Source organism: Protopterus annectens, chromosome 14.part0, assembly GCF_019279795.1.
Source record: "Protopterus annectens isolate FY-2018-M chromosome 14.part0, PAN1.0, whole genome shotgun sequence".
NCBI lineage: Eukaryota > Metazoa > Chordata > Ceratodontiformes > Protopteridae > Protopterus > Protopterus annectens.
This window is the reverse complement of record NC_056748.1, coordinates 263,638,188-263,655,781: the sequence shown is the minus strand read 5'-3', so window position 1 is coordinate 263,655,781 and position 17,594 is coordinate 263,638,188. Positions and strand designations below refer to the sequence as shown.

General features: G+C 41.4%; 1 protein-coding gene across 1 annotated transcript in view; it reads left to right on the top strand.

Moving 5' to 3' along the window:
• Positions 1-17,594, top strand: part of CACUL1 (CDK2 associated cullin domain 1) — a 921,069-nt gene that overhangs the window by 718,379 nt on the left and 185,096 nt on the right. The window contains exon 7 of the mRNA XM_044055972.1: positions 8,706-8,844. Coding sequence (XP_043911907.1) covers positions 8,706-8,844 — 139 coding nt within the window. The remainder of the gene's footprint in view (positions 1-8,705; positions 8,845-17,594) is intronic.

The following is a 17,594-nucleotide window of genomic DNA, read 5'->3' as shown; positions in this document are numbered from 1 at the left end:
AAGGTAAAACAGAGCATTATAAGGGCACAAACCACATTATTAAAGAAGCAAGAGACACAAAAGGTTTATTAGAGTAAAACGAGCACAAGAAAAGTATAATGGGTATGGAAAAGGATTAAACGAGCAAAACTAATATAGTAAGGGCTAAAAGGGCACATTAAGCATAAAATAAAGCAAGGTGACTGCATGTTTATTTGGCAAAGTACTATGTTTTGGTATAACTACTATTTCGCATTGTATTCAGGGCATAACTAGAATTGTTCGAAGTATCTCAAATTGTGTAAAAGTGCTTACAGTGTGTGCTTATTTCTGTGCATGTATTACGAAGAGTTTATTTGTGTGCAAAGTTCAACTATATTGTGAAGTGCAGTCAAAGTATAGCCATTTCGAAAATGTTCTTGTGCTGGATGTAACTATTCGCAAAGTGCTGCCATTACAGAGTGTTTCTTGCACTGTAAGGAGTTACGTTTCAGTGTGCTGTGTACTGTTTATTTGCAAAGTGCAGTTACTTTGAAATTTTCCTTACTCTGGGCTTCTGCCCAGTTTATTCACACAGTGCAGTTATTTTGAAATGTTTCTTACGCTGATAAGAGGAGATTTCTTACAGTACAGTCATTTCAAGAGTATTCTTGTGCCCAAGAGACTTATTTTGTGCAAAGTTCAGTTATTCAGAGGTTTGTTGCGCTGTTGGGCATAGTTACAAATACTGGCACAAATTTCTGACATCTGTATATATATATATATATATATATATATATGTGTGTGTGTGTGTGTGTTCATGCATACTTGCTTTAAAAGCCTTCACTGGTATGTGTTAATATGGCAGATGGATTTTGAAAACCATCACCACTTGTGTTTGATCAGAATGTTGCAGATAATATTTGAGCAAGAGTATGATATTTTTATACAAGCAGGTTATTCTGACAAAGATGCATGCACCAAGACATTCATTTTGCTAAACCTAGCTGGGTCAGAGGCCATTGAAAGAGAACATTCATTTGTCTATGCACCAGCAGTATATGAGGGAGAAGGTGAAGAACGTCACATTGTTGTACAGACTGAATCAAGAGAAGACCCCGAGTGTTTGAAACGCAAATTCAGGGAAATGTATAACCCCAGACATGCATTACATTAGAGAGGCATTTGTTTTACACAAGAGATCAAACACCAGGGAAAACTTTTGCAGCTTGTATTACTGACCTGAGAAGCAAAGCTAAAACGTGTCTGTTTGGTGACTTAAAAGACGAGTTGATAAAGGACAGGCTCATGTGTGGTATTAATAGTGCTGCAGCGAGAAAGATTTTTCTTCGTGACAGTGATCTAATGCTGAGCAACGCTATTGAGATGTGTCAAATCCATGAAGTTACAGAAAGGCACACAAGTATGCTTGCAAGTGATAAGAACATGGCTTCAGCAGGCTGCATAACAAATGTAGACAGCATGCAACACGTGGCTAGCAGAAGCAGGCCTAAGCACTTGGCAGCTGCCACCCCTGCATAAGAAACCCCATATTTTTACAGCAGGTTTTAAGAGAAGGACATGCTCAGTGCAGTATAAGGGTGAGTCAGCAAAACCCAAATCCAGCTTTATTATTAACTGTCGCAATTGTGGTGCCAGTCGTGAGTCTAACAGAGAAAAATACTTAGCATTTGGTTAGCAATGCCACAAGTGTAAAAAATGGAATAATTTTCAAAAGTTTTGCAAGTCAACTAAACCTCACACAGTTATAAAGAAGGGTCATTCAAAAAAGCAAGTTGATCATATAGAGAGCTGCAATTCTAATGGTGTGTCAGTAATTGGTGAAAAGGTTGATGCAGTAGATTTGTTGGCAAAGAATGAAGTGTTTTCTACTGTCCAGATCAATGGTAAATCCACAGAGCACAAAGTAGACACTGGCTCAAAGTGTAATATTATGTCAACAGACACATTTGCTAAGGTGAGAACTGATGAACAACTCAGTGTGGCTAGTTGTGTGAAACCTGTTGCTTATGGAGGTGAAGCAATTCAAACTGAAGGCTCAGTAGTGCTTTCATGTTATTTGGCTAGGAACTGTTGCATCTTGTTATTCTATGTAGTCCGAAGATCTTTGCAGTCATTACTGGGTCTCAGAGACAGTTTGAGAATGAATTTGCTTTCCTTTACCAAAGAAGTCCATCATATAAGCACATGTCCTAGTTCCAATTTTACTGAAGCTATTTTCTTAGAGTATGCTGATTTTTTCGATGACAAGTTGGACAAACTTCCATTTGTTTATTCTATGAAGTTAGACCCAGAGATCAGTCCAGTGGTTAGACCAGCAGGAAAAGTTCCAATAGCTGTGCAGAATAAGGTTAAAGCTCAGTTGGATAAAATGGTGCAGCAAGGTGTAATTTGTCCAATCACAGAACCAACTGAATGACTGTCGTCCTGGGTAGCAGCCCACAAAAAAGGCTCAGAGGAAGTCAGAATATGTTTTGACCCAAGAGATTTGAACAAAGCATTAGAGGCCGCATCATCCAATGCGTACAGTTGAGGAAGTCATAGCCCTAATACAAAATGCTACTGTTTTTTCTGTCTTGGATGCAAAAAGTTCAGTTTGGCAAGTGATCCTTGATCAGAAATCCTCATTACTGAGTACTTTCAGTACCCCATTTGGCCGATATAGATTCTGCAGGATGCCATTTGGAATAAATTCTGCAAATGAAGTCTTTCAGCATGCATTGGAGCAAAATTTTTCAGGTTATCCTTGTGCCATAATAGTAGATGATTTATTGATTGGAGGCAATGGTGAAGCAGAGCATACCAGAAACCTTAAGAAAGTTCTAGACAGAGCACATGAAGTAAACTTAAAGTGCAGATTCAGACTACCAGAAGTTACATATGTAGGTCATTTATTTACTAGCACTGGCTTGCAACCAGACCTGGCCAAGCAAGCAGCAATTCTAGAGATGCCTGCACCAGATAATGTTCAGGCTCTACAGTGTTTTCTTAGTATGGTCCACTATTTAGGCAAGTTTATACTAGACGTCAGTGAGTTGACAGCACCTTTGAGAGGACTGACACTCAAAAATGTTATATGGTCTTAACTGGAACAGCACCCGAAGGCATTTGAAGACCTTAAGCAGAAAATTGCCACCCCACCTACATTAAGATACTATGATGTCAATAAACCAGTAACTCTTTCCTGTGATGCTTCAAAATTTTGTTCTTGGCGCAGTCATTCTTCAAGAAGACAGACCAGTAGCCTACGCATCTAGAACTGTTACCCAAAGTGAAACACAGTATGCTCAGATTGAAAAAGAGCTTTTAGCAAATAGTATTTGCATGTTCAAAGCTTCATGACTATATCTGTGGGTGAGCTGTTCAAATTGAAACTGATCACCAACCTCTAGTCACTATTTTAAATAAGCCTATGCATTCAGCTCCAGCGAGATTACAAAGAATGATGCTCAAATTGCAAAAGTCCAATTTCAAAATGGTCTATACAAAAGGCAAACTTCTTTATCTGACTGATACCCTATCCAGATTGCCCAGAAATACAACGGAACAGCTTTATGCAAAGAATTTTGACTTTGCTGTTAGGGAAGTACATAATTTTTCTACCACAAGACTTGATGAGCTGAGAGATCATACAAAGACTGATCCAGTTTTACAAAAACTCAATCACTACATTAATGTTGGATGGCCGTCAAAGCAATGTGGTGTACCTCCTGAAGTGCAAACTTTCCTTGTAGAGGTAAGATGTTGATGGAAGATGTCATTATTTTTAAAGGTCCTAAAATTGTTGTTCCTGCTTCCTTACAACATGAATGTATCCAAATTTTGCATCGTGGTCACCCAGGTTACGAATCTACCAAAAGAAGGGCGAGAGGACTAGTATTTTGGCTTTCTCTAGTAAAGAACATTGATAAAGTACTTTCTTGCTCAGTATGTAACAGTCCTAAACTGCATTTGCGAAAAGAACCACTTCAGCTAAGTCAAGTTCCTGAACTAGCTTGGTCAACAGTAGCCACTGATGTATTCAAATGGAACAAGCAGTATTACTTAGTGTTGGTAGACTCTTATTCGAACTGGTTTGAGAGTAGGTAGTAAATCAATCTAACGTCCACTGCTATCACCAAGTTGAAACATCATTTCTCAATCCATGGTAGTCCACACAAAGTTATCCCTAACAATGGTACTCAATTTACCAGTCAGTTGTTTCATAAATTTGCAAAATAATGGGACTTTGTACATGTTACTAGTTGTCCAGAATATACACAGTCCAAAGGACTAGCTGAACGTGCAGTGCAGAGTGCAAAGCAGTTACTGGAGAAGTTTAGGCATGATAATACCGATGTCTTTTTGAATTTACTCAATCTCAGGAACATACCCTATGATGATATACTTGGCTCACCTGCTCAGACTTCTGTCTATGCAAACCAGAGCAACATTGGCAATCAGTTCAGTATGTTGAGGCCTAAAGCTAAGAACAACAGGACAATTAGATCCTAACTATTCAGAAAGTGTTCTTTCCAGAAGTTCAGCTATGATAAATGAGCAGATTTCTTTGTCCATTGAAAGGTGGAGAGACAGTGAGGATACAAACAGCGAAAGGTTTCGAACGGATTGGTCAAGTGACAGATATATGTGCCAAGCCGAGATCCTACTTTGTAGAATCTGAGGATGTGGCGTACAGGAGAAATCGCAGACATCATCTTCCTGTACCAGAATCGATATCGCAGCATTGTTCCTGTAATACAGACTCTAGATATCAGAGCAATCCAAACAATGTTCATGTTGCAGAATGTGTCTTACCATCTACTTCCTTTCCTGATGATGATTCTGATGCCCCCAAAGTTGATCATTCAGCAGAGACGGTCCCAGTTGCTAGACCAAATTCTAATTTCTATGTCACACGATTTGGATGCATTTCCAGACCTAGTGTGAAATACACTACAACCTGGACGTAATTTTCTATATGTATTTAGTTCTGTATAATTTCATGATAAAGAATTTTTTGTGTCTATTGCATGTCAATTAATGTCATCAATATTGCATGACTCGTTTCTCAAAGAGGGAGGATGTAGAATGGTGTGTGTGTTGTACCTTTAAGAAGCATTTCAAGGTCAGCATGTGCTAGCTTCAGTGCCATTTTGGGAGTACAGCCGGAGGATGAGCATGTACGAGTGTAATAGCTAGTTTGTTTATACGTTTATCTAAGTTAACATTATTAAGCCTCAGTCCTGATGTGTTTGCATGTAATAAAGCTGCTTGAAAGAACCCACGAAAGCTCGTCTATTTTATCCTGACTGGACGAGAGCGACACTTAGTAAAACATAAGAACCAGTTAATTTGTTAACATAAAAAAATTCATATATAGTTATTATTCATACTAAAATATACCAAACAAACAATTAAATTTGTGTAATAATTTAACTGCCATATAAGTTTCCTATATTCAGTATGTGTCACCCATTGGCTGCCCCTCAAGTCCATGTGAATAATGTCTGAAATTCCAAAAATAAACTTTTTGTAATCCCTACAAACCAAAGTTTGTATAATACAATATAAATATTATTCTTTTTAATTTCATACATGTGCTCATATATCCTCTTATGTAAAACTCTATCCATTTTACAAATATAAAAAGAGAGGCAGCAGTCCAAAACAGCCACATATACTGCCCTTGATGTAGCACAATTACCTTTGACCAATGCATTTTTAATGCATCATAATTAAAGATAGTAAAATCCTTTTCCAACATATGTGAACACTGATTACAACCACATTTCAAAGTCCCAAGTTTATTTATTCTTTCCAGTTTTAACTTATTCATCTCCAAAGTCCTTTTTATATTTTCCCCACATTAAATGCAAAATTAGGGTCATCTCCCACCAACTTAAATACATTATCATTTATTTTTAAAATAGACCAATTCTTCTCCTTCACTCCCTCCTTAATTATGTGTGAATCACTACTGTATTTCAAAACCATATCTTTTTTTTTCTCTCTCTTATAGTTCATAGTTTAGTACTAAGCTAATTGCCCTTGTGAGCCATTTTAAGCCTAGCCAGTTATCCCTTGAGAGACTCAAACCCTGCACCTTTTGCTTGTAAGGCAAACACCTTAGCCCTCTTACATGGACATTTTAAGTTAGAAATCTGTGTAATGATATATAGAAGATTTTTAGAAGGAAGTTAAGTCTGTACATTTTTTATATAGAGACTTTGAAAAAGATAATATTATACAGTCTTATTGCTGATATGGTAAAACAGAAAGGAAGAGCACCACTCTTCTTTTGAAGATGCAAGCACTTATCTGACAAAATTTTATAGCGGTACAAGAGGCATGTATAGCATTCTTCTTTTATCTTTTACCGGTTTGATTTATATTCGTGCTTTGGTTTTTGAAGGTTGCTAATATGTCAGAAAATGAAGTTTTAGAACAAACAGAAAAGGATGAGAATAAAGGCCATGAGCCGAATTCAGAAAGATCACTGAGAGGGGAATACCTGTCTTTAACCTTTCTGTATTCAGAGGCAGCCATACTATAGTGTAGCAACATAAAGACTTGCAGCACAGCAGTGGGCTACCTTTGCAGCCATGCTAAATGCTAATTAAACTTTCCAAGATAGAGGCATATGCTAATTAGCCACATGCTGTCCCTCAGAACTGCCTGCAAGAAGGCATTTAATCACTCTGCTGCATAGCTTAGCACGACCACTCCTGGCTGCTGGTAGTAATGATCACAGCTAAATGGCCATGCTCATCCATTGCAGTAGACATAAGTGATAGGGAGTTTAATGGTCAGGTAGTGTTAAGGGACATGTGAATGTGTGTATGTTTGCACTAGAAGTTGCTGTGTGTGTGTGTGTGTGTGTGGGGGGGGGGGGGTTAATGAAGGCCCAGGGTTAGGAATGTTTGTAGGTGTTCGTTTGTGTGTGTGTTGGTTGGCTGTCATATTTCCACACGTTTGTGTGTGTGTTGGTTGGCTGTCATGTTTTCACACACCCCTAAACTAACAATGATGGGGGACCACTAGCTACCAGGGATAACTGTACAGATATGGGTCGGGGAGAACACTAGCCACCAGGGATCACCTTTGTCAACAGACCGTAAGGGCACTTAAACTTAAAAGGATCAGAGGAAGCTACTAGACACCAGGGCAACCTTTTAAACCTTGTGCGTTAATGGTACTTATACTTCAAAGGGATGAAGGGGATCCATTAGACACCAGGGAGAACTCTGAAGATGTAGGTCATGTGGGAGGATACTAGACACCAGGGATACTTTAATATAAAAAATGGTGCAGAGTTCCACTATACACATGGGATAGTATAAGCAGTTTGCTTTAAAGGCACCAACAGGGATTCCAGTCCTGTAAACCATCCACCTCTCATAGATGATAGTCCTCTGTGCCACCACCAGACACCAGGGGAGTAACTGAAAATGCAGTAACATAAAAAAATATGTAAAAATGCAAAGGGGGAATGCTTTGAACTCTTCATCCTTGCCACTAAGAAACTTCAGTGTTAAGTTTTAGTCCTCCTCTCCTCAAGCAGTCACCTAATGATCCTTGCAAACTCCTGAACCTGGCTAAGACATGGTAAAAATACTTTTCCTTCTGTACATGTAGGTCAGCATGTGTTTCTTGCTTATTAAGTTGTTGACCAGTGCTCATATTTCAGTATGTTTGATTTTTTGTTATTTCAGAAGTTAGCATTCTTCACTGATTGATTTATTGACTTGGCATCTGATTTTTTTACAGATAAGACCCTGTAAAATAAGGGTAAGTAAAGCTCATTTAAAACTAGACATTTTTGTTTTGATTTTTGTATCTTTGCCTTTCCTCTCCTGATAGCTGTCTAGCCCGTTTGTTCCCCTGTCCTGCCAGTCATTGAACCTATTTGGCTGTAGTGCAGCTAAGAGCAGGTTACAAGGGCAGTCATCCTAGCAAATAAGAAGGATTTTTCCCCCATTTCCCTTATCTTTGTTGGATGGACACCATGCACACAGCTGACCTAGCAACAATTCTATGGACTGCTTAGTAGAACATATATTCTATGTTTTTGCTAGACTGTTGCTTAGTGTGCCCTTTTCAAGAATGGGTGACTATCCTGAATGAGTTCTTCTCACAGCGCTTTGTTATCCTGGCCTAGCCAATCTCAGCTGCTCAGTCATATCCCTTCCCAGCTGACTTGCTCAGCACCTGGGCTCACTGTTCAAAACCAAGTCATCCGGGACACAGTCCAGGTTTTATTCCTGTGTGGTACAGCTGGAAGACATTTATATAATAAACCAATTAATAAAAAGTTAATCTAGCCTTGTATTAAAATATACAACTATTTTTAGGCAAGCATAGTAGTAATAGTTTCCTTGTGGACTAAGTGACACCATAAAATAGAGAAGTGCAGAAAAACACGTAAACTCGATTTGTGGAGCTATGATCTCTCTCACGCTCTCTCTTTATTGTGGGAAGACTCTAAAGGTCATGCTGATCATGTGGACTTTTTTCCCCCCAAGAGATTTTAGGATAATTGTTAAAAGCTTGAAATCAGAAATTGCTTCAGTCATACTGTTTAAAAAATAGCTTTCTAGTTGAAGTGTGATGCTATAATGCTATAAGTCTAAGAGATAATAAAGTAAACAAATATTTTTGACTGCAGCTAAACCTAATGAATTTTGATTTATTTATTCAAAGTGTTGTTGCATTGTAATAACTATAATTAATTTTCTTTTAAACAGATTGGATACAGCTTGCACCATCGCTATTTGCCAAATTCATCCCAAATATTCTTCCTCCTTCCTTGGAAACTGAACTCCATGAGTATGCAGCACAAGATCAGAAACTCCAAAGGGAATTGCTACAGAATGGCTTTACAAGGTAAGGACTGGAAATGTGTACAAGAGATTGCAAATAATTATGACAGTACTGCACCTACCACAAAGCAGTAAGTAAAGAACTCTACACTTCTTTGAGATGATAAATGTTCATTGTCTCTTTGACAGAAGTGTATGCATTGCAGATTTAGATTTGGTGGTGAATTTCTTCATCTTTATCACAGTCTTTATTTTGTTGGGTTATTTGCCCTGCACACAAGAGTACTACTAGCTCTGAAAAACTTCCATAGCAATAGTACAGGTATTGTTGGTTGAAGCCAAGTCAGTCAGATTAGCAGTAGGAAGATTCCAGAACTTGAAGCTAGCTTTTGAGAAAGAAATAAGCTATGTCATCAAAAATCGACATTATTATGTTAGAAACAGCATGTTAACCTTCCCTTGACTCTAGTCCCTTAAGAAGCAAATTTAATGTCAGTATCTCTCGCTACTCCAGCCCCAGAGTGTCAGAAACTCTGCCTGTCTGAGAAGAAGTCACCATGTTGTCATGGTGACAGCGGCAGAGTTTACCACCATATTCACCTGCAGGTTCTTTGGCAGCCAGTCAAGATGTACATTACCATGGCTACAGCTTTAAGAAATTAAATGTCACATCATTATCTGCAAACTACACAGCTGCCTAATCAAGAATGATTGTCACTGTTAGTGGTTAGGACACTCCCATACATACTTTTTCTTAAGTGCCTTCCTTTATTTTATATTTAGGCATGTTGCACCATGCTGTTTTCATAGTAATTGATCATTTATGGAACATTTTCATTAAAATTTCTGATATCAGTTTACTGTGATAAAAAAATCTGATGTAAAACTTCAACTATTTTAGCAGAGCTTCGGTATTTTCCAGGTATATTTACTGTTACGTATGCTACGATTGTTTCCTAATAGCAATAGTTGTTGAAGCTGTGTGATATTGCAGTACAACTCAAGATTTAGAGTGTAGGTACATTAAACAGAAAGCACACATGCATGCAGTCTTTATTTAAAGCATACGGGAGACATAGATCGACGTGGTTGGTGTGCATACATGTTGCAAATTTGGTTGTTTAAAAATGGCTTAATCCAAATATGTTTTAGGCATTCAGTTTTACAGAACTTTTCCTGTGAAGGTTTTGTTAGGTGGATAGGAAAAGCATTTTTGCTTAGAGTATTTTTTCCATTTTTGCAGTAGGATCTGTAACATTTAAGTACCATGAAAAATTTGGGGGGAGAACTGAACTTTTCTGGGGAAACATAACTGTTTGAATCTTTTTAAAGGTGCAGTCATGACCATGGAAAATTGTTCACTCTATAAAAATTGATTTTTAGTTATTGTTTGTGATTCCATGTTGATTTGTAAATTAACCTCAATTTCTGAAAGTGAAAATGTGTTAATGTAAATTGTCAGGTAATTTTACTGTTAGTAGACTTGGAACCTGTTTCATCTGTTTGTATGTGTTGTAAAGAACATTAGTTCTCCTGCTTCTACAGTGTTTTATTTGTTTTATAATAATGTGGATTCTTAAATAGCAGATTGTGGTCCGATAGCGTTTACAGCTCTCCCTTTGAAGTTGGCACCCTGCTGTTGTGGTCATCTGATTTAGCCCTTGTTTGTGTGGCAGCCTGGTTTTGTCAGGTGTCTTTGTTGCATCCATTTTTTGTTTATATCTGAGTTAAAATTTAACATTTGCCCTGTCTTAGAAACACTTTTTTTGAAATGTTTGCTTTACAGATGCAGTGGAAAAGAAAATCCACTGCGTTCATCCACACTGCCTCACGTTGTTTTAGTCCATGTCGCAATATGATCTAAACATATATGCCTGTTGTAAAGACTTGGAGCCTCGCAGTAATATCCCAGTCATGTCATTTCACAAGAGAGAGAGAGAGTCTGCTGGTAGCAGCTAAGAATACCCACATGGCAATGTGAATTTTTTTTTTGCACAGCTCTGTCTAACCAAGGGGTTTCAAATTCAAGTTATTTGCATTGAAAATTGAGTCAGCTCTACGGAAGTATAGCATTCAAAAGAAGACAAACATAAACAGACTTAAGAAAAATTTCCTCTAAGTAGTTGTGTATATGTAGAAACAGAAGTGGAAAACAACATAAACAAGAAAGATAGTAAAATGTATGGCTGCATGCATGTCTTGTTCATTGAAGTCAAGAACATCCCATGTACCCGAATAGTTTATTTACTTCTTGCAGACTGTGACTGGTGTAGTGATTCTTCTTCCATGCTCTTTGTTGACTGAATGACATACCAAAGAGCTTCTTGTAAATACATGAGGCAAAATAAGCAACTCTGTTCACTGATCAGTTGGTTTCCCATAAACTGTCAGGAGGCATTTTCATTTGAAAAAGTGGCACTGACTCACTGAGGAAAACTTGAGTATAGTAGTATCACACTACTTACTGTGATATAATGAGTGTATGCTTTTATGATATAATGATTTATATGCATTTTATATCTTTGTGTAAATTATTGTAACACTGTGTGACATTTTCATACAGCATTATCTTCTAGGAGTCTGCAGTTTGTGTTGCATTTTATGCTCTTTTGCCTGTAGTCTATTTTAAAAAATATTTGGCTTAATTTACATTTAAAGCACCTTTCTGTGTGCACAGATTCACTTTTTCATAATGGTAGGACCTGAACGCAGACCCTGTACTATGAACCAGAACTCATTTATCATCCTGGGATCTTGTTTCTCATCACAAGGTTTAATAGCAGTTGGTAATTCCTGTGACCCCTGAGCAGCAGAAACTTTCCTGTCTAGTGTTCCTGTATATGACCTCTAATTGAAGCATCTCTTAGTTGCTTTCATGCATGCTTATGCCTCTAACCATCTTATGATGTCCTTCCATGTCACTGTTGCTGTATTCTTTACAATAGGGATCCCCTGCCTATGGCAGCCCGTCGTCCAGCCAGTATACCAAAGCCTTTAGATTGTAAAGGGTACGCTGTACATCACACTTATGCTTCCCATGCATGACATAGGACATAAAGGTGATGTCCGGACGTACCATCCTCAGAACTTCTGTGCCAGCAGTCTGAACAACATCTTTGATTGCCAGTCTGAATGGCCGTACATCTGCTGGTTATCAAGCCACTTTCAGATAAGTGCCCCCTTGGGTTTTTTGTTATTTTATCTATTGTTTTTTGCCTTGACTGTTGCTTTCATGTCATCCAGAAAGGGGATTTGCCGATGTGGGAGACAGATTCTGCATGAAGATTGCCATGAGCAGTGCTTATTTTGCTTAGGTGCTTCCCACGACCATACATGTTGCACTATTTGTCAGGTCTTTGTCCGTAATATGTTGCGTAGTCAGCTCTCTTCCTTAGCTATCTATTTAGAGAACCAACATCTTAAGCTGTTAGCTAAAGACACCATGGAAGGATCGTCCTGGCCCAAGGGTCAGCCATCTGCAAAGAAGAAGACCAGGAAAGCTCTGATTCTTCTGCTGTGCTGCCTCTGCCAAATGTCTCTGTTGAGGCAGGTGAAAGCCTGGAGGACCACTCCAGTTTTTTTGTCAGATTCCTCTGCTGAGACTGCTTCAGAGGGCAGCATGGATCCGGTTTCATGCCATCCGTGGAGGCCTTGCAGACATCCACTTTGGATGTACGGGGTAAACCATGGTTGATAATTACCGAAGGGCCTATGGGTGTTCCTCAGATTTTGGTGAGGGAAGAGATGCCACTTACACTTATTGAATGTTATCCCTTTAAAAAACAAGCATATTTCTTCTGTTCCTAAAGATCCTCATAGTGAATGGCAAAACTTCACTCAGGCCTCTTTAATGCCCTTTTGGCTCTGAAGCCTCCTCAGGGGGTCCTTGTTTCAGCTCCTCCTGTGATTTTTACCCCTCTTAAGAGGTCTAGGGGGCAAGATTCCGCTGATGAGGGTGAATATTCTGATAAGGAATCCCTGACTTATTCCTCTAAGATTCCTTCCTCCTTAGGTAGTGGGTCTGAGGAAGAGGAGTCTATTGATCCTGACTCACCCTTTGAGGAGATTTCTTTTGGTGACACAATTTCCCGAGTGATGGGATTTTTTAAATGGGATTGTGCTCAGGTGTCTGATGCTCAGAAGAGGAACTATGAGCATCTGCAAATGGAATCTCCTAGGCCCTGTGCTTTCTCTTCTGTTCTTGCTACCTTGCTGGATGTTTTTTCCACTGTGTCTCAAGCTCCTAATTCCCAGCCCCTTTCTCCCAAAAACTGATAGGTTTTCTAAGGTGCCTGAAGACTTCAGGTTTCTTTGTAAGTGCCCCTCTGCTGACCCTTCTGTGGAGTTGGTTGCATCTGATAAGCCATCAAAATTGTTACCATCTACAAAGTTGCTTTCTTCTGATAAAGACAGCAGAGTTATGGAGAGGATGGTTAAAAAAGTATATACTTCTGCTTCCCTAACATTTAGAGTTGTAAATTGCCAGACCCATATGACCAGGAATATCTTGGATCTTCTCATTCTCAGGCCTTTCAGGTTATTTCATATCTTCCTGACTCTAAAGGGAAGATTTCTGCTCTTTCTTTATTAGGGATGTCTTTTCAGGTGGCCGTCCATTCTGTTAAATGCAACTCTGATGCATCTGATGCCTCATCTAGGGCTGCTGTCTTTGGTTCTGTGTTGAGTTATTCTTGGCTTCAGCTTCAACCTTTGCCTGATGATATCAAGGCTAAGTTGGTGGATGCCCCTCTGAATAATGAGCGTTTATTTGGTACTGCTGCTGCTGAGTTGCTTAAGTCTCTCCAGGAAAAAGGTAAATTTCTACAGGATCTGAAACATATTTTTGTGTCAACTGTTCCTAGGTTTCAAAGGAATTACCCAAACAAGCTTGTTTTCCATTGCAGACAGTCTTGCCCTCCCCCCAAAGGCAAGAAGGATGGTAGAAGGGCTCTTGCTGCTAAGGCCACCCAAACCCCTTCAGCTCAGAAACCTCCTTTTATTGACATACCAGGTGCTATCTGACTACCCTTGCCCTGTTCTCAGTTACATGCCTCTTTCTCATCATCTTTCTGTGTCCCTTCCTGTTTGGTTAAAGGTCATGCAAACTCTTGGGTTCTTTCCATTATTCACCAGGAGTATTACATGGTCTGGAAATCTCTTCTCCCCATTTTGGGTATTCCTCACCCTCCTTAGGAACAACTGCCCTTTTTTCCAGAGATACTTCAGGGCGTGTTGGCTCAGAGAACAATTCAAGACTTCCTCAGAGGGGGAAGGGGTTTTACTCCAGAACATTCTTGGTCCCCAGGAAAGAAGGCACCTGGAAACCTATTTTGGATGTCTGTGTTAAATACCTTTTTGAAGGTTCCTTCCTTTCGGATGCTGTCCCTTCAAACCTTGATGTTAAGTTGTCTATCTCGCCTTCATTCTTGCTGGATGGGTTCGGAGCCGACCTCGGCTCCGACTCGGCCACTCTAAAAGCTCGAGAGTTGGTTCCACCGGCTCGAGGCTCCCCTTATATCCCACAATGCTAGGCGAGAGTTACCTCAGATCTCGTTTGCCGCTACAGCTTTCGAGGTTGGTTTTCTACCGGTTCTTGGTAAGTGACTTTTTCTTGTGTAATTTAGTCTATTAAAACCCCTTTAATTTTAATATTTTTACTTATTTCCCTTAGTTTAGAGAAATTTTTATCCCCTTCTAAAAAATTCCCGTTTTTTTCCCTCAAGAACTTAGGTTCTTCCCTTGGGCCTATTGGCCTTTTCTCTTTCCCTAGGGAGTGTGTGTGTTATTTTTATTTTAAAAACCTAGTTAGTGTTTTTATTATAATTTAAACTTGACAGGGTGTAATTAGTGTGTTTGTGTGTGTGTTTGATTACACCTTTTAAAAATGTCTAAAGAAGCAAAGGTCTCCGGATTCAAGAAGTGTGATGCGTGCTGTCAGAAAATGTCTCTGACAGACGCTCACACTTCTTGTGTCTACTGTCTGGGACCTTTGCACCTGCAGGACTCCTGTGCTGTGTGCCATGGCTTCAGCCCGGGTCCTGCAGGAAAGAAAAAAATAAATTGATCTTAAGGGGCTTACTCAAGCCAGAGGATTCCCTTTCTGTTTCTACTGGGAAGCCCTCTAAGGCATCTAGGTCTTCGGCTCCGACAACTGAGCCGAGACCTAAGGTTTCTAAACCTCTGCCTACATCGGCTCCGGCTGGAGCCGATGAGTCTCAATCCACAGTTTCTGTGGTTCCCTCGGCTCCGGCCGGGGCCGGGGTATTAGAAGTTCCCGTGTCGGCCCCGACCAGACCTTCGGAGCCGACAACTAGGAAGAGGTCCAGGTCACCATCTCTTGGCTCCGTTCATTCGGCTCCAGGATCTCCCCTGCTGTCTGAACGGAGCCAAAGATCTCACTCCTCTAGGTCATCGAGGCTGTCGGATCATGACCTTCAGAGGGTAGTGAGTCGACTTCTTAAGTCCGAGGCACTGGCCCAGATGCTTCAGAGCCCGACTCATCAGTCGATGCCTGCCCGGTCCATCAACATATTCCTCCTTCGACTCTCTTGAGCTCGGAGCCGGTCGTCGGAACCGAGACTGTGTTAGCGTCGGAGCCGATACAATTGTCTTCGGCTCCGTGCCGGCTCCGATTTCTTCCTTGGAAGAATCTCGGCGCCGGACTTCCCTCGTCGGCTCGAGGGTGAGTGGCATCGGACCCTTGTCCGACCCCCTCTCCCTCTCGGTGCCCGGCTGGTGAGTTCGGCTCCGACATCGCCGGAGCCATCACTGTCGGTGCCGAGGGGTTCTTAGCTTCTCGGGCGGGGACCTCTGGCTCTGCCTGACAGGGGTGCATTCGAGGTCATGCGGAGTGTGTTAGAGCCTGGCTCTACTCCACAGTCGGCTCCTTCCGCCCCTCCCTCTACAGTGCCTCAGGTTAAGTCGACTCACTCCCTCATCCCGGACCGTAGAGAGCCAGCTCCTCAGGAACCCCCTGTGGGATTTCATCCTCTTCCGAGGCCTCTCCTGATTTGGCAGAAGAGCCCCCTCGGAAGAGGAAGTGTAAGAGGAAACACATTGACTCACCTGAGTCCATCACGTCAGACACAGATTTGGATGATTTTGAGGGTTCCCCCCGTTCCCCTTCTGAAGATGTCTCATTTGCAGACATTCTGGAGATCCTGAAACAGAGGGGAAATTGGCCAGCCCTCAACCCTTCGGAGGACGAATCTGTGTATCTTGAGACGTTTGGCTCTTGTCCTTCCACCTCCTGGGTGTCCCCCCCTTTGACCCCCTCATGCAGGTGGTTGCTAAGAAGGCATGGACGGCTCCTGATTCAGTGGACCCCACTCCCAGGAGACCCTCCAAGTTCATAACGGCACCAGCAGACAAACAGTTCTTAACAAAAGGAGTTTCTGTGGATGCTATGGTGGTAGCTGCTGCCACTAAGAAGGAGCTAGCTGATCCTTCAGTACCTGTCCATCCACCTAACAAGGAATCTAGGTCCATGGACAGGTATGGGAAGCGGATGTTCTCGTCAGCGACATTTACCATGCGTTCGCTGAACTACCTGTGCCATTTTACTCGTCTTCAAAGGGACTTGATCAAGGAAGCGAGTGAAATGTTAAAGGACCCTACAGCTGCGGGTTTCCAAGATAAGATGAACACGCAGCTGGCTACCCTTAACTCCATAACCAACTCCTCCATGCGCCTTCTTACGCGGCTGATGGAGCGAGCAGAGCCGCAGGGACAGGTGTGGCCTTACGTAGGCATGCCTGGATGCGGCTATGCAATTTTGCGGACCCCTTCAAGACGTCTTTCACTAACTCCCCGTTTGATGGATCATCCCTCTTTGGTCCTCAAGTGAAAGAAACTTTGACTAGGTGCGAAACTGATGGCAAGACCCTTTCTGCCATCGGAGTCCGTTTTTCTACTCCTTCTAGGCCTTACCCCAAAGGCCAGAAGGGTGGAAAGATGTGGTTCCGTAAACAATCTCAAGGGACTTCACCTGACGCACAGAGTCGTTTCCCCGCCAGAGGCATAGGCGGGAATAACAATGGTAGACGTCGCCCTAGGGGCAGGGGGGGTCCGCAGAACCAGGGCAATCGGGAAGCCTTCCCTGACAAGCCCTTTCAGCATCCCTGAGGTGTTGCCCGACTGCCCATCTTCGGAGGCAGTCGGGAAGATTGTCACTGTACCCAGAAGCCTGGCTATCCCTGACTCAAGACAAATGGGTACAGTCCATCATTTCTGAAGGCTATTCTATCCCCTTTCTTCGCATTCCAAATCAGTCAAAAAAATCCCTTCCAGATGTTCCACCCGCTCAAAGGGATCTAGCGGTTTTGGAGATTTCAAAACTGCTTGCAAAACGAGCAATTCAGCCAGTTCCAGCAGACCAGCAAGGATCCGGAATCTACTCAAGGTTCTTTTTAGTTCCAAAGAAAACAGGGGACTGGAGACCAATTTTGGATCTCAGTATCTTGAACAGATCAGTCAAGAAAACAAGATTTCGGATGGTCACGCTGCAATCCATCCTTCCCCTTTTGGGCAAAGGAAACTGGATGTGCTCTATAGACCTTCAGGATGCGTACTATCACATAAAAATGAGCAGACGCTCCAGAAGATTCCTCCGCTTCAGGCTGGGAACCAGTCATTTTCAGTTCAGGGCCCTGCCCTTTGGTCTCACCACTGCCCCCCGGGTGTTTACCAAATGCATGGCAGTGGTAGCTTCTCACCTGAGAAGACAAGGATTCCAGGTGTTTCCATATTTGGACGACTGGCTCCTCACAGCTCCCACCAAGCATCTCCTTCTGATGGCCAGGGATTACACTTTTT